Genomic DNA, 27,822 nt, shown 5'->3' on the forward strand with positions numbered 1-27,822 from the left:
AAAATGCTTTTTAGTTAAACCGCTGATGTTGTATTCCTCAGTTCTTATTGCATACATTGGAGTTATATTATTAGTGACATGAAAAACGCATACCAAGGCAAGAACTTTTATTCTTCCAAATCCCTATATTTGAACCATTCAAAATCAGAAACACTACATGTCGACTGCATGTCTTTGGTATGACCTTTACAAAACCATGTGATCAAAGGTCATGAACTTTCTACTGCAGTCGACTGAAAATTTGCTCCTTACCAATAGCTACTTGAAGTCAGAACCAAAGCATTGTGGGAGACAACCTTCTCGGATTTTTGGAAGCAAAGGGCACTACAGGCTCTACATCCTCACAATCTAATCACATAGGCCTTCATGTGATCCACATTAATAAATGAAATGTCCTACTTGCAACAATATAGCTATCTCAATGTTACTGTAATGTAATGTGCTACGTCATAGCCTACAATTTGTCTGGTCTGTAATAATGTCACCAAACATTCAAATTTGTTGATTGTCTAGCATGTGTGAATAAAATGGAATAGATATTGTAGGATATATGGGTTGGAGGAGATTTCTACACAGGCAATTTTAGAGGCTTAATCTGTGTCCAGGAATGAGTCCCTTAATGAGAAACTACCCCAGCCACCAGTCATGGGGTCAATAAGTGCATTTGACTGCTTTTCATATTGTTTACCCAGTAACTTATGTGAAGTGATGTACATGTATAGTCTAATCCTTTTCTGTACAGTGGGTTTTGTCCTTCTTGTGATTAAATACAACTGTGTTCTTTAAAGGTTGATAATTAAATAAATACACTACAGGCTGTAGTGATGCTGACATGCAATAATTACCATGCAGTAAGAATCTTTGTGGACCATATTTAATCACATCTGTTACAATTCCATGTTGCACAATCACAAATAATGAGGAAGGTTCAAGGGCATAAAGTAATGACAAAAAATAAGAGCATATCGCATATAATGCAATAACACATTTTCTCATTCTAGTAGCCTATGCACTCAATTCCTGGTTAAATTTTGAGAAAACCATCACAGATACAAAACAAGTATTGTGAATGTTAGAGCTTGGACTGGTGTCTAATTTCTTTATCAGGATATTCATTCCTTAGACCATGCTGATCATGTTCAGCTTTGTGTAGATGTGGAATTTCAATAGCATCCACCTCGTCGGCAATAACAAAGGCAAATGCCATGGTCTGCCACTGACGCGTTTCCTAGAAAGAGCAGAAGTCATCCGACAGCAGATGCATATGGTAGTTTTAACTACTTCCAGATCCAAATATATTCAAGCCAGGAATGTGATGCCTCTTGTCAGTTCTAGGGGGAATTCACCCTTTTTCAACAGACCTACTTTTTCTTACTAACCTTTGCCTGTGATCAGTGGCCGTGTTAGAGAGCATAAAAACCGTGATGCATCATGGGTAAATGGTGACTTCCGGCTTTACTTGTAAACTACTTCCAGCTTACCACTAAAGCCAAATATCTTCAAGCCAGGAATCCCTCTGCGTGATGCCTCTTGTCAGTTCTAAGGGGGAAATTCACCCTTTTTCAACAGACCTACTTTTTCTTACTAACCTTTGCCTGCTCATAGATGTTTAAAAATCACGATGCACACCAGATGTGATCAGTGGCCGTGTTAGAGAGCATAAAAACCGTGATGCATCATGGGTAAATGGTGACTGACTGATCTACAAGTAATATTGAGTAGTTATGAGTCTAAACACGGCTTTAAATGAGCCTGTTCCTCTGCCCAGGCTTTCCTGACACATGCCCGATCTTAGCACACCTGGATAGGTATTTTATGTAACAGCTAACCACAAGGACCAATGGTCAATTGTAAGTGGTAAACGGCAGAGTGATTACCCCCATGTACAATAAATTTGATGACTGTACCTTGTACCTTGTGATTCATGCTACACGGAGATCTTGACTGGCATCTGAACAACAGAAAAAATGATTTTGCACCATATTACAGAACCAAATATAAAAATAAAAACAATTATAGAACCAAATACAAATTATTCAGATTTTGGAGAATTACAGTTTATTTTCACATTTCTGTTTAAATAGAATTATATTAAATTACTGAAAGAGAACAGGGCATTTATAAATATATAATAACATAACCTTCCCCAGTAAATGTTAACTACAGCCACCTACTGTACATAATTTTAAATGTTGCTCATATGAAAAATGAGCAACACTGCCACTTACTATTCTTGGATAATCAAATCTTAATTTTTAAATGAGAATACTACTTGTAAATAATCGAAATAAAACAGAAACCTAAGAAATGTTGAAAATGGGGCATAAGGCAGTGTACAGTATACATACACACTGGCATCACATATTAGTCAGTGATATAGGTAAATGGACCATGTCACATAGAATATAGATCTCATGGTCCCCTTTACTACTGCTAGTGTACTAGAAGTAATTTCTTCATGTGAGACACAGAGAGCCTGTTAATCAAGTAGATAGTCCCTGTAAGGATATCAGAAAAGCCTCACTTTGACTCTTTTGTATGCATTGTACTCCACTGTATTTCTTAGCTGAGCTTAACAATAATGGAAACAAAAAGAGAGAGGCAAAGCACTGTGCATTTTGGTCAAATCTCACTATTTTCCTTGTGGCACCAAAGGAAAATGCACAACGTTTTACACCAAGAGTACCCCCAACACGTCATGGTCCTCATCTTCCACAAATTACATGGTGTTGATTTGTATCCTTCTATTCCAAACGGATTGTGTTAAGTCCAGTTTAGAGACAAGTCCACTGTTACGCAGACGGTGAGAACGTGAGAATCATCCATCCAATAACGAAGTAAAAGAGGAAGACGGGATATACCACCAAAGCTTTGCGATTAGAAGGCTGGCTATCTGCTAAGAAAGCTGTAGAGGCTGGGGGAAAATAATATACATACATTCAGTTACATGTTATCAGTGACTTAAACAATAAGGAGGTGTGTTTTATGGCCAATATACAGCCCCTAAGGGTTGCTTGGACACAGCCCTTAGCCGTGGCATATTGGTCATATATCACAAAGCCTCAAGGAGCCTTATTGCTATTATAAACTGGTTAACAACGTAGAGCAGTAAAAATACATGTTGTCAAACTCGTCGTATACGGTCTGATATACCACAGCTTTCAGCCGATCAGCATTCAGGGATCAAACAACCCAGGTTATAATAAAGATTAGACTGTATAATCTATTAAAATGTAGTACTAATGTTATGAGGAACACTTGAACAAGTTTAATCTTTATGCAACAGCACCACCTACTGTAAGTCAGTATGACTGCAAACAGTCAATGAGTTTGTAGAGGTGTGTTGGCACCAATAAACGTAGTCAACCAAATAAGATGTGTAATATAGGTGTCTCCTTATGAAAAGGACTTTCCTTACCAAACGTGGACCAACTGAATGATGCTGTGACCACAATTAGTCGAACAATGAAGCTGACCATCCCAGACCCACCCAGCAGCACCAGCCTACAGACAACCATTGCCACAGTCAGAGGCATGATGCAGTAGCCAAGCACACACAGGCTCTGGAAAAACGATCTAGAGGGGAAAAAACTGGAATTTTAAATGCACATATTTCTACGTTTTCAATTAATAAATACAATTCACCTCTTAAGGAACTAATCATATTACAGTATTGCACGTTCAAAAGCATTTAATATTTTTATTTGACTAATTTGACAATAATGATTGGAAGCTGACTGGAAAGATACGTACATGGTGCCTCCCAGCAGCTTTGAGTTCAGTGTGATGATGACAGATCCAAACCAGATGATCACAAACACCTCTGCAAACTGGGGCCCTCCATCTTCCTTACTGTCAACTGAACCCCCCTGCAGCATCCTGAAAACAGGAAGGAAACAATATAAATCCATAGCGCATCCTTCTCCAGTCGTCTTTCATTCATAAATGGCAATCTTCACTTGAAACAATAACAAATAATTTTACCTACCCCCATTTTAGTGAAAAGCTAAAGGGATGGGGCTGGAGAAAAGCAACCACTCATATACAGGGCTATGGATACAAAGACCATCTATTACATCAAAATGATCGTTTTAACCATATTTTGAGGCTATATAGGGTTTGCTTACATTTACTTTGTTTACAAACATTGGAGTAAAACAAGTTTACATTTTGGGTTCTGATGGGGTATGACAGTAGAACCAAGCTCATGAGGCATTTCCAAGTTATATTCTTCAAGAATCAATGGGTACATATGATTCATTTTTAAGTCAAAAAATGGATGTAGAAACTGCAGATTGCCCCTTTAAAAAATAGTGTCAGTCATATTCTGCTACTACACTGAAACACAAATACTCACAGAGCCAGTGTCACACAGAGCAATAATGGGCCCCACAAGTCCCCTGGAAAAGAGGAAGAAGTTAACATAATCTTCCTAGAACATCAAACACAATTACCATTGTCACATTTGTCTATGTAGTACAGGAGGAATTTAAAATAATATTACTAGAACACCTGGGTTTTCACTAGTTAGCACTGCCACAAAGTCAAAATTGTCTATATTGTAAACATTTATTGAAAACAAAAATGTGCTTTTTGGTCTTAATTTAAAGTTTGGCATAAGGTTAGCAATGGGGTTAAGGTTAGGTTTAAAATCAGATTTTATAAAGAGAAATGATTGAAATAGGCTTGGTTTAGCCATAATTATGACTTTGTGGCTATGTTAAGTAGTGATGATCAAACACCTGGCACATTTAGTTTGTCACATTTTCCTAGGTACGATTACAAATGTTAGTTTAAATCATGTTTGTTATATACATATTGTTATTCTTCTCCGTGTTGGATAGATATCACTAAGTAAAATACAGCTAGGTCACATGATGTAATACCAATTTATTGTGTTGGAATAGTATAAAAGATGAATTAATCTTTCAAAGTATATAGTACTCACAGTCTCTCAGTAGCGTTGAACTCTTCTTAGGATACATCACATGAACAAACTTTTTCCCCACTGCTTTCAGATCTCGTAACTGTAAATGAGACATGAGAGGGATTTTAGAAGAGGTTTTAAAAAGGTCCAATGCAGCCATTTCTATCTCAATATCAAATCATTTCTGGATGACAATGAAGTACATTACTAACTCGGTTTCTATTCAATTGGCAACAGATTGTCATGTAAATATTCAAAAATCTGTATAAAGAAAATATGTGCATTTTCCCACCAAACTGTCTCGTTGCGGATAAAAGTCTGTGCGTGATGACATAGTGCACACAAAATGTACTCTTAAGTTATCATGTATGAAGAAAAATCTAAAGTGACAAAACTCTACTGATAGTTGTTACGAAAACTGTTGTGTTAAATAGCAAATGTGTCTACCTTGGTCTTGGCATGTGCACTCTTGCCAACAGCTCACAAGATACAGTGCGGGTAGGCTAGTCTACATGATGAGATCATTATGGATATGGAATATTTTTATTTGTCAAACGGTAGTCAAGCATCAATCATCATGTCACCAGAAAAAGACCCTCGATATTTATTGGAAAGGAGCATCAAGATCACCGTGCACTTTCACCACCCTGTGAAATTTATCATAACTTATTTCATCTGTAGCCTAATAAACTGCATGGTTTCCGAGTCATAGTGGGAGGACCACACAAGTTTACCTCGATACGATGGTTATTATATTAATATTTGCGCATAAAGGCATTTCCACCACCTCCACTTCTCACATGATTAATTGTACAGACACAAAAAGATCCCACCATGTCAAACAAAAAAATTATCTGTTGGCATTTAAAAAAAATTGTACCGAATCTACCATTTCCATCACATCTGTAGTGATTTTTAAAAATGATATGGTATGACTTTACTCGCATTATAAACTGTGGATGGAAACATGATCATAGTGATGGATTTCAACTGGAATGGTCAAAATAAAACAATAGCTTCTTGGCAAAGACCAATTTCTCAAGCAAGAATTTTGCTAGGACTGTCTGGGAGGGGTCTGAATGGGGAGGGGAAAACTGAAAACTAGTAGTTATTGACAGAGGTTTACAATTGTCTTTCTTATTGGTCTGTTAACAACAGTAATTTACCACCTGGTGGTATCACCAGGCAGACAAACGCCATCCCACCTAAACAGGCAGAAATTTCAGGCAGTCAGCTTTTACACTAAAAGGGCATTATTATAATTGTCCTAATATTATTCCAATGCTCATAGTGTGGAAATATATATAAAACATATGAAAATCTAATTTTTGACTGCACTGGGCCTTTAACATATAATGTAAGTCAAATTAAAAAGGGGTCATGTAAGATGGAAGTGTACACAGTATGGTATGAAGAGGGAAATCTTACTATGGTGTCTTTGACAGGTTCATCCAGTGTGGAGTATTCCTCATCATGACTGGGGGTTCCAACCGGCACATTGATCTCCCCCTCAACAGGGATGTCTCCTGATATGGATACATCTGACAGACCTGCAAACTGGAGATAATACAAGGAAAAGGGATTGTACAACTGAATGCATTCAAATGAAATGTGTCTTCCGAATTTAAGGTGCGGGGGCTGCCTTAATAGACATCCACGTCTTCGGCGCCCGGGGCCTTGCTCAGGGCAGAACGACAGATTTGTAGCTTGTCAGCTCGGGGATTCGATCCAGAAACCTTTAGGTTACTGGCCGAACGCTCTAACCACTAGGCTAACTGACACCCTAAACACAGATAACGTTACACATAAATACTTGTTTCTCAATAATGACAACAACCGATTTTTGGAATTTAGCCAATGCACTTTCGTCATGATAATTTACTGCAGTCTTATTACATTTTGTTAGCTAGAGCAAATATATTTACTGTACTTTAGCTAACGTGAGTTATACAGTTAGCTAACTAGCTAACATTAGACAGCTAACGTTACAGTTGCTATAGTTCTCCCTCAGGTTTTGGAAGACATTTAATACTTTTGCATGGACAGTGACTTTCATTTGAGTGCTTGTCTCTCTCGCTCTCTATGTGTTGACGCGTTTACCTAAACGTTAGCTAACTGTTAGCTATTGTAGTTAAGCTAACTTGAACACCCATGTTGACATTCCCTTACTAGCTATCTCTATTTAATATTGGCATCAGAAACGCTTAATAAAACGTCCGTGTATAATATGAAAAACAATATATTAAAGAATTTATACACTGTTGTACAAGAATACCGGTAGTTACATTGTGTACTTTATTCTTACCATAGGTTTACTTAACTCATCCACTTCCGCCATTTTCTCTGTCCAGACGGATATGAGACGTCATGCTTTGACCATGATGTCACGTGGCTTGATAACATGCTGGAGAGAAAAAACGTACAGAAACTAGACATAGTAGACACACTTTTATGTTTGCATGGCCTCCAGAATGTCTAAGATTAGCACATTTTCAAAAGGAATATATTCCAATTAGAATGTAATACTAGTATAAACAGTGACTGATGCAAATAATGGGATGTTTGATGCCAATATGGAGGGATTTGCGTTTCAATTTTCAATGGGTGCTGCGCTAAGTGGGGTTACGGGATCAAATTATATTGTCTTGACTTGTCAAATTGACATGAAGTAAGAGACAAGAACTACAAGTAAAATATTACAATATGGAAAATATTTGGTGTAGTTGTTCCTTTAAGAATTCTACTATGGGTGTGAAAGGAGGAGGTCCTTGGCAACACCGAACCAGATAGACACGAAAATACATTGTAACAAGAATCAGCTAACATTGTTTACCTAATGAATTAATGCGTCAAGGAACCAAAGAAGAGTCACTGTGTGCCACGGGTCCAAGGATTCGACAGCATTCATATCTGGAGGAGTGGGCTACTCAAATTTCAATCTGGAAATGTTATCGACAATGTTCTGCACTGATTCGATGCATTAATTCAGATTTCTAACCTCAACATCTAGGCTACTGTACATCATTCCAAAAATAAGCCATGGGGCATCCTCCTCTTGAGTTCAGCGACTGCTATGAGGATAGTCCGGATTTTAGAGAAAGACTCAAATGCTATGAATTAGAATTGGAAAGAACAAGCAAATTTCTCAAAGATGTAATCAAAGACGGCAACAGTGTAATCAATGCAATCAAGGGTAAGCTTCTCTCTTTCTTCACCCTTTTTACTACTTTCTATATAGACTGTTTGGGGTGTTTAATGTTTTTCTATGTAGTATGCGAAGAGGAGGAACCTGCATTGTTTAGACACAGCCAACATACAAATTAGTTGAGCAATTGTTTCCAAAAGACAAAGCCTGCTTTGATATGATATAATGAAGCAATAAGCACGAGGGGGTGTAGTATGGCCAATATACCAGGCTAAGGGCTGTGCTTACATACGACGCAACGCGGAATGCCTGCATGGATCCAGTCCTTAGCCTTGTATATTGGCCATATATCACAAACCCTTCAGGTGCCTTAATGCTTTCATAAACTGGTTACCAACATAATTTGAGCTGTAAAAATACATGTTTTGTCATAGCCGTGGTATATCAGACCATATACCACAGGTGTCAGCCAATCAGCATTCATGGTTCTTTCCAGACTGTTTATAATCTGTTGGAGCTGTGGCAGACTATCAATTATGTAACTAACATAACATGTAAAAAACATGACCTAATAGACAGACAACCTACAGCTATAGTGTAACTTAACTCTGGGGAACTCTGGTATGTATGACTCATTCCATGCTGACTTGCGCATGTGACATTTTACTGTGCTTCATAAAGTCAGTCAAAACCCACAGAGCATTGTAGGTAGGCTTAAATGTTTGTTGCAGTCATACAAAAAATATGACTTGATGTTTGCACAGTCAATAACGAAACCCAAACCACATGCTAAAAATTCGTAAGTGAACATTGGCATTCCTCAGTGATTCCTTGTTAGACGCAACTGCATAAGCAACATGAACCTGTAGCATAAACAACGTTTTTTCATTGTTGTCGTGCTGTGCCTTATCAATGCCATGGTCCTGTCTCTTTTCCTTCCTGTTTTCTCTTCCACCAAAACCACTGCCATGTGATATTTTATTCTACATATAAGGAGAAAATGCTGCCTTTGCAGATCAGAAAAAGTGCAGCTTAAGGATTCTTACCCATCCCTTCCCTTCCACATTACATAGTCCCCCCTCCCTCCCCCCATATACTCAATATAGCACATTCCCTTACTGTCCAAGGTCCCTGAGCATTGCGCATAATGTTATTGCACAACCCTATACTTTCAATGTCAATGATTCCATGATTATTTTACACAGTTACATTTTGCTTATCACTTTTCATTATTGCACATTCCTGAATGAATGAGTCAGCCCCTAATGTCCTTATTTGTTCTTAAGGGTCAGTGGGTGTAGCACAAATTAGTATTTGTACCTAGTTCATTTGCATCAGGGAAGTTTGTAGCGCTTCCTGGACGGCAGGAGCACACACTCTGAGTTTAGCATATGGGAGAGGTCCTCTGCTATTTTGTTTACCATCTTCAGCATATTTGTCTGGTTGCTGTCCAGAAAAGTTTTTTTGGTGGGGTTGCTGATCATTTTTTCAGGCAGTTTTCAGCAGACTTGTCACTGGCTTTTGCCTGTACAATGACACTGTTCTACCACGCAGTGATGCAGGTGGGGGACACACACAAACTAAATATACTTTAAAACCAAATTGAAGCTGTAGAAATTATAATGGATCTACATTCATACAGTGTCTTGACTGTCCAGCTTGCTAATCACCCATATGCAAGTTCAGGGCCACTGGTTGGTAGTCATTGTGTTCCTTGGGGTATGGCTTTTTCGGGATGTGGATGATATGAGATGTTTTCCAGTCGTGTGTGTGTGTGAGAGAGAGTTGAGGGGTAACTGGAAGATGGGTTGCTAGACTGGGCCAATGGTATACTGAAGGCTAGCCTCAGTGTGTCACCAAAGTAACTCTGTGCTAATCCCAAATGTCAGCTCTTGGATGTTCTCCATGAGTACCGCTGCCTTTGTTGGTATAAGACCAAATTTACTGGAACAGTATTTGCATTGTTTGACCCACCGAGATTCCATTCTGTAGCCCAATTCACAAAAGTCAAGCTTTTTATCTCGAAAACAGAAACTGTCATTGTAAGGAGAGATGCAGTGCTGCTGAGTATAGGATATGCCACTTATTCTGTCTTGGTCACTTGAAGAGAGTTTTTGTTGTTGAGGTATAAGGAGCTGAAATAAGAGTCCCCCCCCCCTGATGATATAAATCATAAGCCTAACACCCATCTGGGTGCAATCACAAGTCCTCTAGTATAGTATATAATTTATTTTATTATTCACTGAAGTGAAGAGGTTGACTTTCTATAAAAAATTGCCTTTGACTGAAAGGATGGGCTATGTTATTGTTAGACTAGTCTGTCTGATATTTTCTGCCTCTTCATTGGCACACCCCTGAGGTAAAAGGAATTTGACACACCTATGCTAATGTAATGACTGTCTTCACTCATTAGAATGCTGAAAATAGATGATTTATAAACTGGATGGTTCGAGCCTTGAATCCTGATTAGCTGAAAGCCGTGGTGTATCAGACTGTATACCATGGGTACGACAACATTTATTTTCACTGCTCTAATTACGTTGGTAACCAGTTTATAATAGCAGTAAGGCACCTCAGGGGTTTGTGATATATGGCCAATATACAAGGCTACGGACTGTGTCCTAGCACTCCACGTTGCCTCGTGCACAACAGTCCTTAGCAGTGGTATATTGGCCATATACCACACCCCCCCGGACCTTATTGCTTAAGTATATTATTTGTATTTCTGATGGTGAAATTCAGCAACCAGAAACTATTTGATGTGTTCTCATGCTGCCTGTCTGGGCTAGTCATGGGAACCAACCAGTACCTGTCTCTAACTTTGACATTAGTCCTGAGTTAGCCCAAACCAAGAGTTGTCTAAGGGGAAGTGGGTGGGCCTCCTTATTCTTCTTATTCCAGGCAGCATGACTTCCTCAAACATACATTTTCTGTTTAGTTGCTCTCCAAATACTGTGCTTATTTATTTATGACTGAACTGTAATGATAACAGTTCAATCACATATAAGCCCCATGTTTGGCAATCACCAAAATAAATATCCCAATTTAATTGATAATGTGCTAATTACACACTTTATCATTTTAAATCTAAATGTAAAGTGCTACTGTTATTATGTTGATTGTGTCGTTGTGTAATGTGTGTTTTATGAAGGTTATTCAGTGGCAGTGCAGAAGTTCTCCCAGACACTCGGTGTGTTCCAGTTTGACTTCATTGGTGATTCTCTGACAGATGATGAGATGAACATTGGTAAGTTCATATAGTGCTTTGTCATACATACACTTACTGTATTGGTCAGCCTGAAAGCCATATTCTGCATATCTCTATATGGCTCTAGTCTAGTCAGCCTTATTACTTTTCTCTCCAGCATTGACTGGTTGGCAATAGATTTCTGTGTATTTGACTTCATGAATTAGGAAGTTATTTTTTGTTGTTGTTGGTGATGGCACAAAGCCTTTATTGATTTCACTTCCTCCCTTGTTCAGTGCGTATGAACCTGTAATCTTCTAGGGAAAATGTGTACCCCATTAATTACACTATATAATAACGAAACAAGTCCTCTGCCAAATATATTCACTATACAGTTACATAACACAGGCCACACCATAATGTAATGTGACATTACAAGACTGGAAATCTGTAAATGTATTGTGACACCAGCACACAGCTAGAATGTCTTGATAACCCATTACCTTTTTGTCAAAATAGTGTCCAAGGTTAAAGAATATGTAGTTATGTACATGTGTGTCCTAGTTATGATATGTAACCTAATATCTATCTTTCTCTTTGTCTACAGCGGAGTCTTTCCAGGAGTTTGCTGGTCTCCTACAGGAAGTGGAGGATGACAGGATGATGCTGGTGGGTTATCAGCAGCACCTTTTTGGCTGTATGAGGGTCAGAGGTGGAAATAAGAGAAACTCCAACTGGAACTGGCTTCCTGGGGTGAACTCTGTCTCTGGTCTTGTCCTCCTTCTGTGCAATATAAATCGTGGTGTCATGACACTGCATTATCAGTGTGCAGTGAAAAGCAGCAGATCCTGTTATACTGGGCTTTCTGGATGCTTTAAGGATTTTTTTCTAAAACACAGCTACTCTATAATTACAGCTGATGCTCTTTTTGAGGGGAAGAAGAGCAACACCTGCTGGAGTGCAAGATAATTCCCTGTTCATTTCTAGGCTTCTAATTGCTTGGTTCCCTTTTTCATCCAATTTCTTATCATAACTAATCTTGCATGTTTGTAATGTAATGCATGGCATGCTTTTGCCAAATGGCCAACAACACTCAATGTTTCATGGTTTTCCTCGTTCAGGTTCAGAATGCTTGTGATCTACTTATCAAGCCACTGGAGAAGTTTCGCAAGGAGCAAATAGGAGTGACAAAGGTGAGTTCATATTTAGCTTTATATTAATTTATTTATAATATTTAGTGTGGTGGATACTTCAGTATTTACATTTTAAAATGATTGGTTGTTGGATTGGATTGTTGAGTATACCTACTTTTCATTGAACAGTCATGTGCTCATGTAGCACTTTATCACTTTAACTAGATGGGAGATAAACAGGATCTTAGTTTTGGCAGTGCATATAAATCACACTCTCATGTGCTGCTGAGGTGACACGGGCCCCCCCTTCCCCTTCCTCCATCTCCTCCAGATTTGCTTGTTGTGAAAATTCAGCGCGAAGCTCATGACACCAACCTACTTATTCAGCAAGACATTCAGTCAAACACAATTTATTTGTTTTTAGTGTACTATCCAGTCCCACCATACACTGACCCAGTTGATCCACTTTAAACTTTTTTTACCATTGCAAAGACTATTCAAATGTACTAGTTCTATATATACGTGGTCCTACTGCAATGCAGGTTGATTGAATTGAGCCTTTAGATTAAGTGAATAAATATCCAAAGGTGAGTAGATGTGCTGTAGTAGCACCACTAGTGTTCGACTACATAAATGTAGAAAGACAAGTTCTGGAGGAAGGAGCTTCCAACTGGGCACAAACTGGTTGAATCAATGTAATTTTTCAACCTATTGTGATATGGAATCAACATGGAAAATACAGTTATGGCTATTGCGTGTTCGAATGTCATCGCTGACAACTTTAGCATTTTAACTAATTGGCAACTTTGCAACTACTTAGCATGTTAGCTAGATTTAAATATACTATGTTACATCTACCCCTGAGTCCAGGTTGGTTTGGGCTCCCAAGTGGTATAGTGGTCTAAGGCACTGCATCTCAGTGTTAGAGGTATCACTGCAGACCCTGTTTCGATTCCTGGCTGTATCACAACCGGCCGTGATTGGGAGTCCTATAGGGCGGCGCACAATTTGGCCCAGCATCGTCCAGGTTGTAAATAACAATTTCTTCTTACCTGACTTGCCTAGTTAAATAAAATAAAAAAGAACTGAGCAAATGAAATGTGGCCATACTTCAGCAAGAATGATATTTAGACCTATGTAGCATTTTACAAAGTCATCAACAACAATTGTTTGAATTCAACCCAGAACTGTTTAAAATAAACAGTCTAGGGTTTCAAGCTCTGGTTGATTTCAAGTTGAATGTGATATTGAATTATTAAGTAATGGGATAAATTCACTTATGTGTATTAAAGTAGTCGAAAGTTTAGTGTTTGGTCCCACATTCCTTGATGTAATTAATCATTGTGTGCTAGGAATATGGGACCAAATACTAAGCTTGTTAATTTGTCCCAATACTGTTGGTCCCCTAAAATGGGGTACTATGTACTAAATGTGCTGTAATTTCTAAACCGTTCACCCGATATGGATGAAAATATCCTCAAATTGAAGCTGACAGCCTGCACTTTAATCTCGTAGTCATTGTATCATTTCAAATCAAATGTGCTGGAGTACAGAGCCAAAACTAAAATATGTCACTATCCCAATACTTTTGGAGCTCACTGTAAGTGAAAGTATAGGACTAACTCATCACACTTTATTTATAGTGCATTTAAAGTCAGTGGCACAGATGGAACTACACAAGCATAAGATATCACCTTCAAATGTTTATATTTGGTTGTGTTGACAACCAAACACTCTATCACTTTTGAAATCCAATAAATAGCCTATTAACTTGTTGACAAGTTAACAAATGATATTGGATTCACATCTCACACTCATCCAAAAGTAAAATAATGTGATTAAGCCTGTGGCTCAGATGGAAATATCCAAGCAGTAGATATATCTCCTCCTTTAAATGTTGATATTTGGTTGCATTGTCAACCAAACACAATTTTATATTACCTTTGTAATGCAGTAAATAGTTTCCTTAATTTAGGCTATCTTACAAAGGAATGTAATATTCTGCCTTAAAACAAGTTAACACATCTGTGGCCACATGTTGAGCTTACTAAAACTATAAAGGTCTTATGTAATCATATAAACTATGATCAAGATCACATTCTTAAGTCATCACAGGTCTGTGGAGATCTTCACCATTGCTATAGTAATCTGCGCTGAATCTCAAATGGCATTGATCACTTGCACCATGTACTTTTAATGTCATCTCAACTGCAATCCCAGTCATTTGGTTCTGCTATTAGATTAATCACAGTGATGTCAGATTAATCTGTTGTCTAACAAAACAAAATGTCTGATATTTTATTCCCATTTGAAATTTACTGGGCTTTTAAATGTTTGGGTGACAACGAATCCAAATATCAGATATTGTTTTCCATGGGAATTTGGTTGTGCTTTTAGATAGTTGATTGTGCTTTTGGTTGTGCTTTTAGATAGGAAATTCAACTGTCTTTTTGAGAGGGTGAATATCATTTGTAATCCCATTGATCAACGTCTCGACCAAATTAGCCATGTTGAAATGATGTAGTGTTTCCAGATCTAACACACATTAGTCTCAGCATTTGTACTAAATACATGGACATTGATTTCAAGAAGTGGTAGATTATCTTTATCCAACTAAATATTTGTGTGACTCTCTTCCCTTTGCCAAGGAAGCTATGGTCTAGTCCAACATAGGTTGTGGACTGTAGTGCTTTGGCATCTGTAATCAACTGCAGATGACCTCAGCTGAGAAGCTAGCTCAAACAAATGCTAGGCCTTCCAAGCGTGTTGGCAGTACTATCTACACCAGGGTTTCCCACCTCTTTCTTTGAGGATGTCCAGACAGCCCACATTTGTGTTATAGCCCTGCACTAACAGACCTGATTCATCTAATCAACTAATACTCAACGCCCAAACCTTCTATTTTAACAAACTAACACAATGGTAAATCTTAGCGCTGACAGTAGCGCTATAGGTCCGGGGGTGTGTCTGAAATATTTGTGCTAATATCCCAGCAGGAATTATGGGCACAATAGGTGACGGTGCCGCGAAAAGGCTGGGTTTTGATTAATATATAAGTTGTAGGTGGGAGTTGTGGGACGAGGGCTTGACCATTCACTGGCCAATCAACTTGTTCCAAGGATTAATACTGCATGTGGTTGTCTCAAGTTGTGTATGTTATTGACTGCCTTTCAATTGTCATCAACTCCAATTAATCTAGGGGCACGGAATATTTGTGTCCTCATCCGTTTATTAAAGGCCCAATGCAGTCAAAATGCATTTTTTTCCTTTGATCAATTTGATCAGTGTTATTGCCTAATAGTTGCTGTTTGGAAACACAATCTACACAGGACCTTCTAACCAGCAGGCTTGCATGGGTATGGCATTTTGGCTGTCCATGGTGATATGACCATCCTGTAAATTGGCCAATAGACCAATAGCAGCAAAGAGTTCCAAACCTCTCTGCCAATAACAGCTAGTTTTCATTTTTCCCTTCCCCATTCAGATGGGTCCCAGAGACAGTCCTAGCTAAATGCTTTCTTGAGAAAAGTTTTTTTTTCATTGCTAAAAAGCTAGTTTTGCCCATTTTAACAGAACTCTATTACAATAAAGTACTTAATTGTTACCCAGAAAATTACATGCGTTGTTCTTGAGCCCATTTCACACGGGCTATTTTGGAACCATGTTTCTTGGGATAGCCCTGAAAAGTCAGCTCTAACCTTGCTCAGGAGCAGGGCCAGCTATCCCTGGGCTAAGGTTGGTGCTTGCCTACTTTAGAATGTGCTAGTGTGAACACTCGCTCAGCACCAGGCTAAAATCTCCCTTAGCCCTGGGCTAAGGTGCAGTGTGAACGCGCCTCACGTAGGCTACATGTACATATGCCTATCATGGAATGAGAGCTGAGACGGTGACACACGTGCTGTATTTAGACATTTACATTACATTTACATTTAAGTCATTTAGCAGACGCTCTTATCCAGAGCGACTTACAAATTGGTGCATTCACCTTATGACATCCAGTGGAACAGTCACTTTACAATAGTGCATCTAAATCTTAAAGGGGGGGGGGGGGAAGAGGGAATACTTATCCTATCCTAGGTATTCCTTAAAGAGGTGGGGTTTCAGGTGTCTCCGGAAGGTGGTGATTGACTCCGCTGTCCTGGCGTCGTGAGGGAGTTTGTTCCACCATTGGGGGGGCCAGAGCAGCGAACAGTTTTGACTGGGCTGAGCGGGAGCTGTACTTCCTCAGTGGTAGGGAGGCGAGCAGGCCAGAGGTGGATGAACGCAGTGCCCTTGTTTGGGTGTAGGGCCTGATCAGAGCCTGGAGGTACTGAGGTGCCGTTCCCCTCACAGCTCCGTAGGCAAGCACCATGGTCTTGTAGCGGATGCGAGCTTCAACTGGAAGCCAGTGGAGAGAACGGAGGAGCGGGGTGACGTGAGAGAACTTGGGAAGGTTGAACACCAGACGGGCTGCGGCGTTCTGGATGAGTTGAAGGGGTTTAATGGCACAGGCAGGGAGCCCAGCCAACAGCGAGTTGCAGTAATCCAGACGGGAGATGACAAGTGCCTGGATTAGGACCTGCGCCGCTTCCTGTGTGAGGCAGGGTCGTACTCTGCGGATGTTGTAGAGCATGAACCTACAGGAACGGGCCACCGCCTTGATGTTGGTTGAGAACGACAGGGTGTTGTCCAGGATCACACCAAGGTTCTTAGCGCTCTGGGAGGAGGACACAATGGAGTTGTCAACCGTGATGGCGAGATCATGGAACGGGCAGTCCTTCCCCGGGAGGAAGAGCAGCTCCGTCTTGCCGAGGTTCAGCTTGAGGTGGTGATCCGTCATCCACACTGATATGTCTGCCAGACATGCAGAGATGCGATTCGCCACCTGGTCGTCAGAAGGGGGAAAGGAGAAGATTAGTTGTGTGTCGTCTGCATAGCAATGATAGGAGAGACCATGTGAGGTTATGACACAGCCAAGTGACTTGGTGTATAGCGAGAATAGGAGAGGGCCTAGAACAGAGCCCTGGGGGACACCAGTGGTGAGAGCGCGTGGTGAGGAGACAGATTCTCGCCACGCCACCTGGTAGGAGCGACCTGTCAGGTAGGACGCAATCCAAGCGTGAGCCGCGCCGGAGATGCCCAACTCGGAGAGGGTGGAGAGGAGGATCTGATGGTTCACAGTATCGAAGGCAGCCGATAGATCTAGAAGGATGAGAGCAGAGGAGAGAGAGTTAGCTTTAGCAGTGCGGAGCGCCTCCGTGATACAGAGGAGAGCAGTCTCAGTTGAATGACTAGTCTTGAAACCTGACTGATTTGGATCAAGAAGGTCATTCAGAGAGAGATAGCGGGAGAGCTGGCCAAGGACGGCACGTTCAAGAGTTTTGGAGAGAAAAGAAAGAAGGGATACTGGTCTGTAATTGTTGACATCGGAGGGATCCGAGTGTAGGTTTTTTCAGAAGGGGTGCAACTCTCGCTCTCTTGAAGACGGAAGGGACGTAGCCAGCGGTCAGTGATGAGTTGATGAGCGAGGTGAGGTAAGGGAGGAGGACTCCGGAAATGGTCTGGAGAAGAGGGGAGGGGATAGGGTCAAGCGGGCAGGTTGTTGGGCGGCCGGCCGTCACAAGACGCGAGATTTCATCTGGAGAGAGAGGGGAGAAAGAGGTCAGAGCACAGGGTAGGGCAGTGTGAGCAGAACCAGCGGTGTCGTTTGACTTAGCAAACGAGGATCGGATGTCGTCGACCTTCTTTTCAAAATGGTTGACGAAGTCGTCTGCAGAGAGGGGAGGAGGGGGGAGGATTCAGGAGGGAGGAGAAGGTGGCAAAGAGCTTCCTAGGGTTAGAGGCAGATGCTTGGAATTTAGCGTGGTAGAAAGTGGCTTTAGCAGCAGAGACAGAGGAGGAAAATGTAGAGAGGAGGGAGTGAAAGGATGCCAGGTCCGCAGGGAGGCGAGTTTTCCTCCATTTCCGCTCGGCTGCCCGGAGCCCTGTTCTGTGAGCTCGCAATGAGTCATTGAGCCACGGAGCGGGAGGGGAGGACCGAGCCGGCCTGGAGGATAGGGGACATAGAGAGTCAAAGGATGCAGAGAGGGAGGAGAGGAGGGTTGAGGAGGCAGAATCAGGAGATAGGTTGGAGAAGGTTTGAGCGGAGGGAAGAGATGATAGGATGGAAGAGGAGAGAGTAGCGGGGGAGAGAGAGCGAAGGTTGGGACGGCGCGATACCATCCGAGTAGGGGCAGTGTGGGAGGTGTTGGATGAGAGCGAGAGGGAAAAGGATACAAGGTAGTGGTCGGAGACTTGGAGGGGAGTTGCAATGAGGTTAGTGGAAGAACAGCATCTAGTAAAGATGAGGTCGAGCGTATTGCCTGCCTTGTGAGTAGGGGGGGAGGGTGAGAGGGTGAGGTCAAAAGAGGAGAGGAGTGGAAAGAAGGAGGCAGAGAGGAATGAGTCAAAGGTAGACATGGGGAGGTTAAAGTCGCCCAGAAAATAACATCTAAGTTATTTTCATTAGATTAAAAACCAAGCCTAGTGGTTAGTGCGTTGGACTAGTAACCGGAAGGTTGCAAGTTCAAACCCCCGAGCTGACAAGGTACAAATCTGTCGTTCTGCCCCTGAACAGGCAGTTAACCCACTGTTCCTAGGCCATCATTGTAAATAAGAATTAACTGACTTGCCTAGTTAAATAGAGGTAAAATGAAATAAATGTACACGGGCACAAAGAGCACATTTCTGTTGTTCCATGAGCGTTTGGGCACTATGCGTCATGGATAATAACGAAATGCTTTAACGAGTCAAATCTCCCTATTTATACTGAATTAAATTGTCACTTTTGCGCTAGTCTTTTAAGGACACACCTCAAATATTGCCACTCCTCTCACCTCAGTGCAAGCGGGCTGATACTGGCGCAAGGGTTGGAAAATGCCAGAGTGCCAGTTTTTAAATGCTATAATTGCCAGCTAACTTGTGTTTTGACACTTGCACCACCTTAGTGCCAGACAAAAATAGAGCCCCTTGATTAGTTGAATCAGGTGTGTGAGGGTTGAGTGCAGGGCGAGAACAACACTGTGGACTGTTTTGTATTCCCCCGGGAGAGGTTTGGGAAACAATGATCTCAACTGATCAAGGCCACATATGGCTGTGTGGAGCAACATGTGCATGTACAAACTGTTACGATTATGACATTATGATCTTGCTATTACTCTTGTTGACACATGAAGTCTCACACTGAAAAACATTTCTAAAGTTTTGTTCAATTATTGTGTCATTTATTGAATAAACTTCTATCTGTCTTTTAGGAAAGAAGGAAGAAGTTTGAGAAAGAGAGTGAAAAATATTACTCTCAGTTAGATAAACATCTGAATTTGTCTGCTAAGAAGAAGGAAACTCAGCTGCAGGAGGTTGGTGGAAATCCCTCAACAGAGACTTCCTGTAAAGAGTTTAATGGAACTCTGAAGGGATTAAAAGTTTTGTTTGTAAAATGTGAATATTTTATTCTAATGCTCCCTAATTGGATAACTCGACTGGCTCAAGCTCACCGGCTTAAAATTTAGCCAATAACAACAAATATTAAGACTATTCGGAAACAAGCTGCTTTTGTAATCACCATTTCATCCCTCCAAAGGCTGATGAGCTGCTGGACAAAGAGAGGCGGAACTTCTATGAGTCGTCAGTGGAATATGTGTACCAGATCCAGCAGGTGCAGGACAGGAAGAAGTTTGATGTGGTGGAGCCTGTGAGTGTTTTCTTCCTCTCTGTCGTCCACACTTCCTGTTTACACCTCCCTGTGTTGCTGCATGGATATCCACACACACACACACACACACACACACACACACACACACACACACACACACACACACACACACACACACACACACACACAGCTACAGATGCTGCCTGTGAAACCTGTTATATGCTACGGCCACAGTGGATCAGTGGCACACATCCTGAACAACCATAATTAACTCTGAACACCATTGCACATTGAGCCCTTCAAGTCTAACATGGCACACTAGGAAAGAATTACTCACAATCTCATCGATTTTGATTTCTCATTTGAACCCAATTCTAGATTAGCAATAGGTCAGTGTTAGAGTACGGTATGAGTGAGTGTTAAGAACAGCCTTTGAACAGCTATGAGAGTCTAGAAGTCTGGTACGCAAGGCTACTGTAGTACGGAGGTGAACCTCTTACACTTCATTAATTATTATAAAATGCAGGGCCTCCCAGGTGGCGCAGTGGTTAAGGGCGCTGTACTGAGACTCTGGGTTCGCGCCCAGGCTCTGTTGTAACCGGCCGCGACCGGGAAGTCCGTGGGGCGACGCACAATTGGCCTTGCGTCGTCCGGGTTAGGGAGGGTCTCATTGCGCACCAACGACTCCTGTGGTGGGCCGGGCGCAGTGCACACTAACCAAGGTTGCCAGGTGCACGGCTGGCTTCCGGGTTGGATGCGCACTGTGTTAAGAAGCAGTGCGGCTTGGTTGGGTTGTGTATCGGAGGACGCATAACTTTCAACCTTCGTCTCTCCTGAGCCCGTACGGGAGTTGTAGCGATGAGACAGTAGTAGCTACTAACAATTGGATACCACGAAATTGGGGAGAAAAAGGGGTATAATTCTTTTTGTAAAAGTATTATAAAATGAATGTGCCTATTATAAGAATATAGTGACAGGACCATTTTTGAATAATTATCAATATACTAATAATCAGTTGTATGTTGTGTTGTTTTCAATGAACAGGTGCTGGCATTTCTTCACAGTATCCTGACACTCAACAACCTGACGGTGGAGATGACTCAGGACTTCATGCCCTATAAGCAAGAGCTGCAGCTCAGCTTGCAGAATGTGAGTAGCTACCGATGGTAATGACAACATTAGTTAAATGAGACTCAATAACGATGATGCCTAAACCCGGAGGCGAGAGATATAGTAATGGTGATGGGTCTCGTTAGGACTCCAAGAAGCTGTCATAGGGCTTCTCAATAACCATGGAACATGACCGTGAGTCTGAGTGTGTTGTGATGTGGTCTGCAGACGCGGAACCACTTTGAGAGCACTCGTGAGGAGATGGAGGAGCTGATGAAGAGAATGAAGCATCCAACCCAGATTGGTAAAATGCACAGCCAACCAGTCATTGAGGGCTACTTGTACTCTCAGGAGAAGTGTAAGTATGCATGCTACAGTTTGTAAACCTGCTACATTCCTCTCAACATGTTGTATTCAATGAGCCCTGACCTGACATGATAAACTAACACCCTACTCTCTCAGGGGCCTTGGGTGTGTCATGGGTGAAGTACTACTGTAAGTATCACAAAGACAGCAAGCTGTTTGTCATGGTCCCTGCTGAACCAAAGCCTGCAACCAAACTGGTAGGTCATAAAATGGGTCGTATAATCTGTATAAGACACTTGGAACAACTATCTGTCACATCTCTGATATTTGATCAGACTCAATGGAATGATTTAAAGGCACATGAGCTCATATATTACTTGTGTTTTTACTATTTTATTAACTTTCTCCAAAGCTTTAATGTAGAGATTCTCTCGAGTCCTCTCTCCCCCACCTTTTACCTACACACTCATGGTTTCTTCCAGGGCCCCACAGAGCTGAAGCTTAAATCCTGCTTCCGTAGAAAGACAGAGTCCATAGACAAGCGCTTCTGCTTTGATATTGAAACTTGCGAGAGGTTAGTACAAATGCTCCACTTTCAGACTTCGAGATGAGGTAGACTTTGTATAAGATGATACATGCCTTTTGGGATAAACAAGTTTGAGCAGTGAGGTGAACAGGTGGTCTACAAGGACACTGAGTGTGTGGGTACAGAGTGGATTCTAGCCCAAACAATCAGTTGGCAGCAGGCTTCTCTATATCCTGCTGGAAGCAGATGGCAAACTCAGTGATTTCAGAGGAAGGGAACACCATGAACTCATATGTATACAAGGAAAACATTCTGTACAATATGCACAGCAGAGGGACACAAGCCATACACTGACATTTCATATCAGACAGAGGGATGTCAGACACAAGTTCATAAAATGTTGATCAATCAGGGCAGACAAATACAGGTAACTACCAAAAGGAAACGCCAACAAAGAGTCTTAATAAGGTGTTAGGCCACCACGAGCCGCCAAAGCAGCTTCACTGCGCCTTGGCATAGATTCTACAAGTGTCTGGAACTCTATTGGAGGGATGCGACACCGTTCTTACATGAGAAAATCCATCGTGTTGTGTTTTTGTTGATGGTGGTGGAAACTACCTGCATTCAATATACTTTCTATCCCTCATACTCAAGTGTTTCCTCTTTTTGGCAGTTATATGTAGATTTAAGTTCATTTTTATTTGGACAAAGGGTCTCATGTAACAAAACTGTTGACAAATAAATGCAATATATGCCCTGACTGTAACACTTGTTCCTATATCCATAGAAACACACCTGTCACACTCCAGGCAGTTTCGGAGGCCAACAGGAAGTTGTGGATGGAGGCCATGTATGGAAAAGAGCCTGTGAGTTTCTTTGCTGCCTCCTACTGGAGGGTCCATACAACCCCCCTGGTCCAAAAGTTATTCTGTACTGTGAAGGCATTGTGTTTATAGTCCTCATCTTGCTGTTTACTTTGGTTTTGATAAACAATAATATGATTATAAAAGCAGCATCTCTTTATAATAATAGCATATATTCAGCATCATACAGATAATTTATGATTGCCACAGAAAGCTTCACATATATTTTTTTTTTTGGTCTTACATGTTCCTTTCATTCCAGATTTATCATTCCCCAATTCACAAGCAAGCTGAAAGTATGTACCATTACCAGTGTTCATTTTTTGTATTTTTCTGCAGTATAATACAATGAATTAAAATGTATTTGTCTCATACATCCTTACACACACATTTGTATGTAGTGCCACTGCTTGTCAAATCTATAAAATGTTACTTGCCTTCCACAGTGGAATTGAATGAAGTTGGATTCAAGTTTGTGAGAAAATGCATCAACTTTGTTGAAACTAAAGGTAAAGTTACCAGAAAGTTCCAGTACCCACCATGTGTTTTCGCTTTGTATGTCGCGGATCAGATTTCATGCCAGTTTTGTCATAGTCTAGTCAGTTTGCCTCATTGCCCTTTAGAGGGCAGAGATGAGTTGTGTTTGGAACGAGATCTGCTGAAGCCTCACTGCTGTCCTGAATGAACCTTCTCACCAAAGGCCAGTACTAAATAAAAACACACTGGCTCCAATGTGACGTCCAGCCAGGAGAGCATAACTTTGGCATGTAGCTCAACATAATAATCTTCCTTACAGTAGAGTACTTCAGTCCGTACTAAATGAGCTGTTTTACTTTGTTTACATCAATGGAACTATTAATAATGCACCAGTACTATGCATAGCTTAATCATGCTTGCAGGCAGGCAACAAAGTTATTATTCCAGAGGGAGTCTATTCACATGTGGCATCAGAACACTTTTAATAGTGTGGGCACCTCACGTTCCACTGTTTTTATTTCTCAAGCAGCTTAAATTCTTTATAGATTCCATGGGCCTTCTCACTTCAGCCCTCCCTAATTCACTCTTCTATACTCTACTTTAATTTAGTAAAAATACACTCCGTTTGTTAATTCTGAGTTTGGTGAGACACCAGCACTATGATATGCTCCCTGTATCTTTCACAACCGGTAAGATATGCAGGGATCATATAATAACATAAACTCCAGCCGTCCACTGGAGCAGTGAAGCAAATCATTCATTTGAAAGAGGTTGGGACGTAGGCTAGCGTTGTCAAGGCGGTGTCTGCTACGTTCCCATTTTCACTCCAGTTCAGACAGGCCTGCACTGAGGAACAGCCTGTACATTTCCACTGCTTGGAATTTCTCTGGAGGAAACTCCCCCTTTAGTTTCCTTTTACCTCAACCCCATCCACTCTCTCCATCTCCTGCTCTCTTTTACAGGACTCACACAAGAAGGAGTCTACAGAACTGTTGGCAGCAACATCCAAGTCCAGAAGCTTTTAAATGTATTTTTTGGTGAGGAAATTACTCAGTCAACATCTGTGCCCTCTATTGAGTTGGAATTGAGGAATGCATAGAAACAGAAGGGCTGTTTTGAAGCAGAATAAAATTGTTAAGCTGTTAAATTTCCCTGTTTCAATGGCACACACAACAGGATTTGAAACAATATTAAAAAGCACTAAGTAAATATTGTTTTATTCCTAATTTATCCCCTAAGGCGGATGACAATTAATTGATTCGATATTTATGATGTGCCATTGCAAAGGCTTAATTTATAATATTTTATCCATGTTTGCAGCCCTCTATAATGATGTTGTGGAAACATTGAAATGTTATATTTTGCCTTTTTGAATGAAGGAATAAAATAAATGGTTGCATATAAATAAATAATCTGAGAAAAATCAACTATTTTAATAAAGTAGTTTAATTCACTCTAGACTCAAGAGATATTTCAACTGGCTGAAACTACTGTGGATAACTTGCCAGTTATTTATATATATTTTTTATATATTTATTTTTACCATTTCTGCATGTTTATTTTTAATCGGTTCCCTCCTCTCCCTGTAGACCAGAAATGCCCAGGGGATGTGGATTTCCACAGCAGTGACTGGGACATAAAAACCATAACCAGTGCCATGAAGTTTTATCTCAGGTGTGTTCCCATCCTCTTAAATCATCCAGCAGGTGACACGCAAGAGCCAGCTGCTCTGGAACAACAAGTTCAATAGAATTGTGTTACACCAGCCTTTGTCTGAAGCCCATTAGCACTCAGCTTCTACATCAGAGCCATATAAAATTATATATACGGCTCTGTATTGCGTGAAGTGTACAGTATGCACAGTATGGTATGAACATTTTGCAGTTCTATGGCATTTCCAGACTGTATATTCTGTATATGTTTAATATGAAAATAGTATGTTTCAAGTTAGTTATGTGTAATGATTAGAGATACTTTCTAATAATCTATGCTGGCTGAGGATGAGAGGTTTTTCTCTGCTCCATGAGCCTAGAATAATTGTTTGCTGTTTGAAGTACTCAGTGACAAGGCCTCTTGGCTTCAAGGCCAGGTTTTTATCCTCCCCCAATACCCATCATGATGATTTACTCACATGTCTTCTTGCCACACTTGGAAGAGGCCAGGCAGCTGTTTGAAGGAGCTTACTCAAGGCCTTTAGTCTCTCATGCCTTAACACTGCACTGATAAATCTCATTTCAGATCAGGAAAAAAAATGTTGATAAAGAGAAATGTGCCAGTGAACTCTCATTCATTCAGAATGAGTAGCACTTGTTGATGCTGAAAGTGCATGAGTAACACACGAGTAGCAGTGGTTAAAAAGGGTGTTTTAGGGTATGATGTAAGTGTTATAGTATTTGTACTGTACTTGTTTACCTGATCGCGTGTGTTCATCCACAGGAGTCTAGCAGAGCCTCTGATGACCTATGGTCTCAACAGGGACCTCATCTTAGCAGCAAGTAAGATGTGTTTTCACACTTACTGACTTAAAAACAACATTGGGGAAACAATTACTGAAACCCACTTCAAGATAAAATATGATCTGATTTGCATATGGCTTACACATTTAAATAGAAACTGCACCAGTCCCCTAAACTGATGGAATTCTGTTATCATAACAGACGTCAGATTTATAGATCTTTAGCATAGTCTCATTGCACATAAAACATACGTTTCCTTCTCATGCGAGGCTATGTTTTTGTAGGACACATTTTGTCTGACACTTACTGTACATTTTGTATTGTACAAGTCATTACATTTTTACGGTTGGCTTTGGGAGCTGAGCAACAGGTTGTTTACGTCCACATCTTGTCGTGTGTTTGCCAAATGCTCTCTGTGGAGTTAATTCCTTGTGCATTTGTTCTCCATCAGAGTGAGTTCATTCTCAAGTTCTACAGGCTGGGTTACAGCTATAAAAAGGAAGAAAAAAAGTACACACGCACACATCTGTGTGTTCCTCACATAAGCAATAACAAAGAAAAAAGGCATTTTCTTTTATTAGGTCTTTCCAATCAATTAGAAGGTCCAACCTCCAGATAGCTTATTCAGTTCTCCCGCAGGGGGATTCTAGTCCCCTGCTTTCTATTCTGTTCCATTTCTCCACTGACCGGATCCACAGTGTCATAGTGGGTGTGTGAAACTCCATATTTTGTATTTTAAAATGCCATAATTAAATGGTAAAATCATTGTAATGGTATGTTGTACACCAGCTCTAATCCTCTCAACTGAGACAAGCTCCCATGCCCCAGGAGACCTATTGTTCAATTGAACGAGGTCCTCGTTTCACATTACACCACAATGCAGCTGTGTGGAGCTGGACCCCTGAAATGTTTTGGCTGGGATTAGGCTTTCCTGATTTATTTGCTCATGCACAATGTCTATGCATGTTTAATTAACACCCCATATATACATAATGGATTGTGTAAAATCGGCAACAGATAAATGCCCGAAAAGCAGTGATGTTTAGGTCAGTCTCAGTTGAGGATAATATATAAATGATTGAGCATGTAAAAAGTATTTCTCGTCACTTAGAATCGGATAATCTAGATGATCGACTGGGTGCAATCCACTGCCTGACGTACAAACTCCCAGGGAAGAATCGAGAAATGCTAAGCCTACTGATCCAACACCTGGTCAAGTAAGAGCTAACCTGATATGATGTGCCGCTGTTGTGCCGCAGCCTCTGTGCCTTGCCTCCTAACTGATGCAGTCACAAGGGTTATTCTTATTTAGGCCTTTTATTGTGGTGTAATTGCATATCTGTTGTGTTGCCCGTGGGCCCAGTGAAGGGGTTAACTTGCATCTGTTCAGATGATTACTGTATCGGACCTAGAAACTTGTATCTATGTAGAGTGCAAATGTAATGTACTTTTAAATTGGGAAATACCTGTCCAGTCCTCCAATATAATCACTATCCTGTTCATTCATTTATGATAGTTGCGCAATTATAAATTGACATTAACTGGCATTAAGTTGTTCACTATTTGAGAGATGTTTGTTCCTATTGGACATGTCTTTAGAGAGTCATTTTGTTTACGAACTTGTCTGGATTGCTATTGACAGTGTCTGCGGTAACAGTGGGGACAACCTGATGACTCCCTCCAACATGGGTGTGATCTTTGGCCCCACCCTGATGAGGGCAAAGGAGGAGACTGTGGCAGCCATGTTGGATATAAAGTTCCAGAACATTGTTGTTGAGATTCTCATTGAGGACTATACCAAGGTGAATTTGAAAGATTAATTTACCGCTCCTCCCTTGCAAAGAGGTCCAGAGTCATGTGATGGTTATTTTATGCACTGTGGCATCATAAACATTCAAGTAGGCCATGGCACATTATCGATCAGTGAATCTCAAAAAACTTTTTCTCTCGCGGGGGGGGGGGGGGGGGGGGACGTCAGCTGACATGTGCTACTTGATCTGGACATTTCTGACAAGTTATAAAT

At 40.8% G+C, this 27,822-nt stretch overlaps 2 protein-coding genes across 3 annotated transcripts in view; one reads left to right on the forward strand and one right to left on the reverse strand.

The window, feature by feature from the left end:
* Positions 1-2,035: 2,035 nt before the first annotated feature.
* Positions 2,036-7,329, reverse strand: LOC124008825 (protein YIPF6). Its single transcript, XM_046320399.1, has 7 exons — positions 7,233-7,329; positions 6,356-6,484; positions 4,949-5,027; positions 4,358-4,400; positions 3,754-3,879; positions 3,419-3,576; positions 2,036-2,914 (listed from the first exon to the last, which is right to left on the reverse strand). Exons 1-7 carry the CDS (start codon positions 7,263-7,265, stop codon positions 2,793-2,795), a joined length of 690 nt encoding a protein of 229 aa, XP_046176355.1. The 5' UTR covers positions 7,266-7,329; the 3' UTR covers positions 2,036-2,792.
* A 358-nt stretch (positions 7,330-7,687) lies between these two features.
* LOC124008834 (oligophrenin-1-like) overlaps positions 7,688-27,822 on the forward strand; it is a 36,306-nt gene continuing 16,171 nt past the window's right edge. Inside the window, exons 1-18 of one of the 2 annotated variants that reach the window (XM_046320421.1) lie at positions 7,689-8,120; positions 11,224-11,319; positions 11,867-11,928; positions 12,381-12,452; positions 19,664-19,765; positions 19,990-20,100; positions 21,106-21,210; positions 21,400-21,529; positions 21,634-21,734; positions 21,960-22,051; positions 22,791-22,869; positions 23,129-23,162; positions 23,313-23,375; positions 24,306-24,380; positions 24,933-25,017; positions 25,780-25,838; positions 26,911-27,016; positions 27,442-27,601. In XM_046320421.1, the coding sequence (XP_046176377.1) occupies positions 7,967-8,120; positions 11,224-11,319; positions 11,867-11,928; positions 12,381-12,452; positions 19,664-19,765; positions 19,990-20,100; positions 21,106-21,210; positions 21,400-21,529; positions 21,634-21,734; positions 21,960-22,051; positions 22,791-22,869; positions 23,129-23,162; positions 23,313-23,375; positions 24,306-24,380; positions 24,933-25,017; positions 25,780-25,838; positions 26,911-27,016; positions 27,442-27,601 (1,686 nt within the window). In that variant the 5' untranslated portion in view covers positions 7,689-7,966. Of the gene's footprint in view, positions 8,121-11,223; positions 11,320-11,866; positions 11,929-12,380; positions 12,453-19,663; positions 19,766-19,989; positions 20,101-21,105; positions 21,211-21,399; positions 21,530-21,633; positions 22,052-22,790; positions 22,870-23,128; positions 23,163-23,312; positions 23,376-24,305; positions 24,381-24,932; positions 25,018-25,779; positions 25,839-26,910; positions 27,017-27,441; positions 27,602-27,822 lie in introns of both variants that reach the window. The other variant, XM_046320413.1, reaches the window with a different exon arrangement.

Source organism: Oncorhynchus gorbuscha, linkage group LG02, assembly GCF_021184085.1.
Source record: "Oncorhynchus gorbuscha isolate QuinsamMale2020 ecotype Even-year linkage group LG02, OgorEven_v1.0, whole genome shotgun sequence".
In the NCBI taxonomy this organism is placed as follows: Eukaryota; Metazoa; Chordata; class Actinopteri; order Salmoniformes; family Salmonidae; genus Oncorhynchus; species Oncorhynchus gorbuscha.

Coding starts and splice junctions, on each gene's coding strand:
- LOC124008825 (XM_046320399.1), bottom strand. CDS start 7,265: ATGGCGGAAGTGGATGAGTTAAGTAAACCTATG. Junction 6,485..7,232: donor ATGAGTTAAGTAAACCTATG/GTAAGAATAAAG, acceptor TATTATCTCCAG/TTTGCAGGTCTGTCAGATGT. Junction 3,577..3,753: donor AAGCTGCTGGGAGGCACCAT/GTACGTATCTTT, acceptor TTTCCCCTCTAG/ATCGTTTTTCCAGAGCCTGT.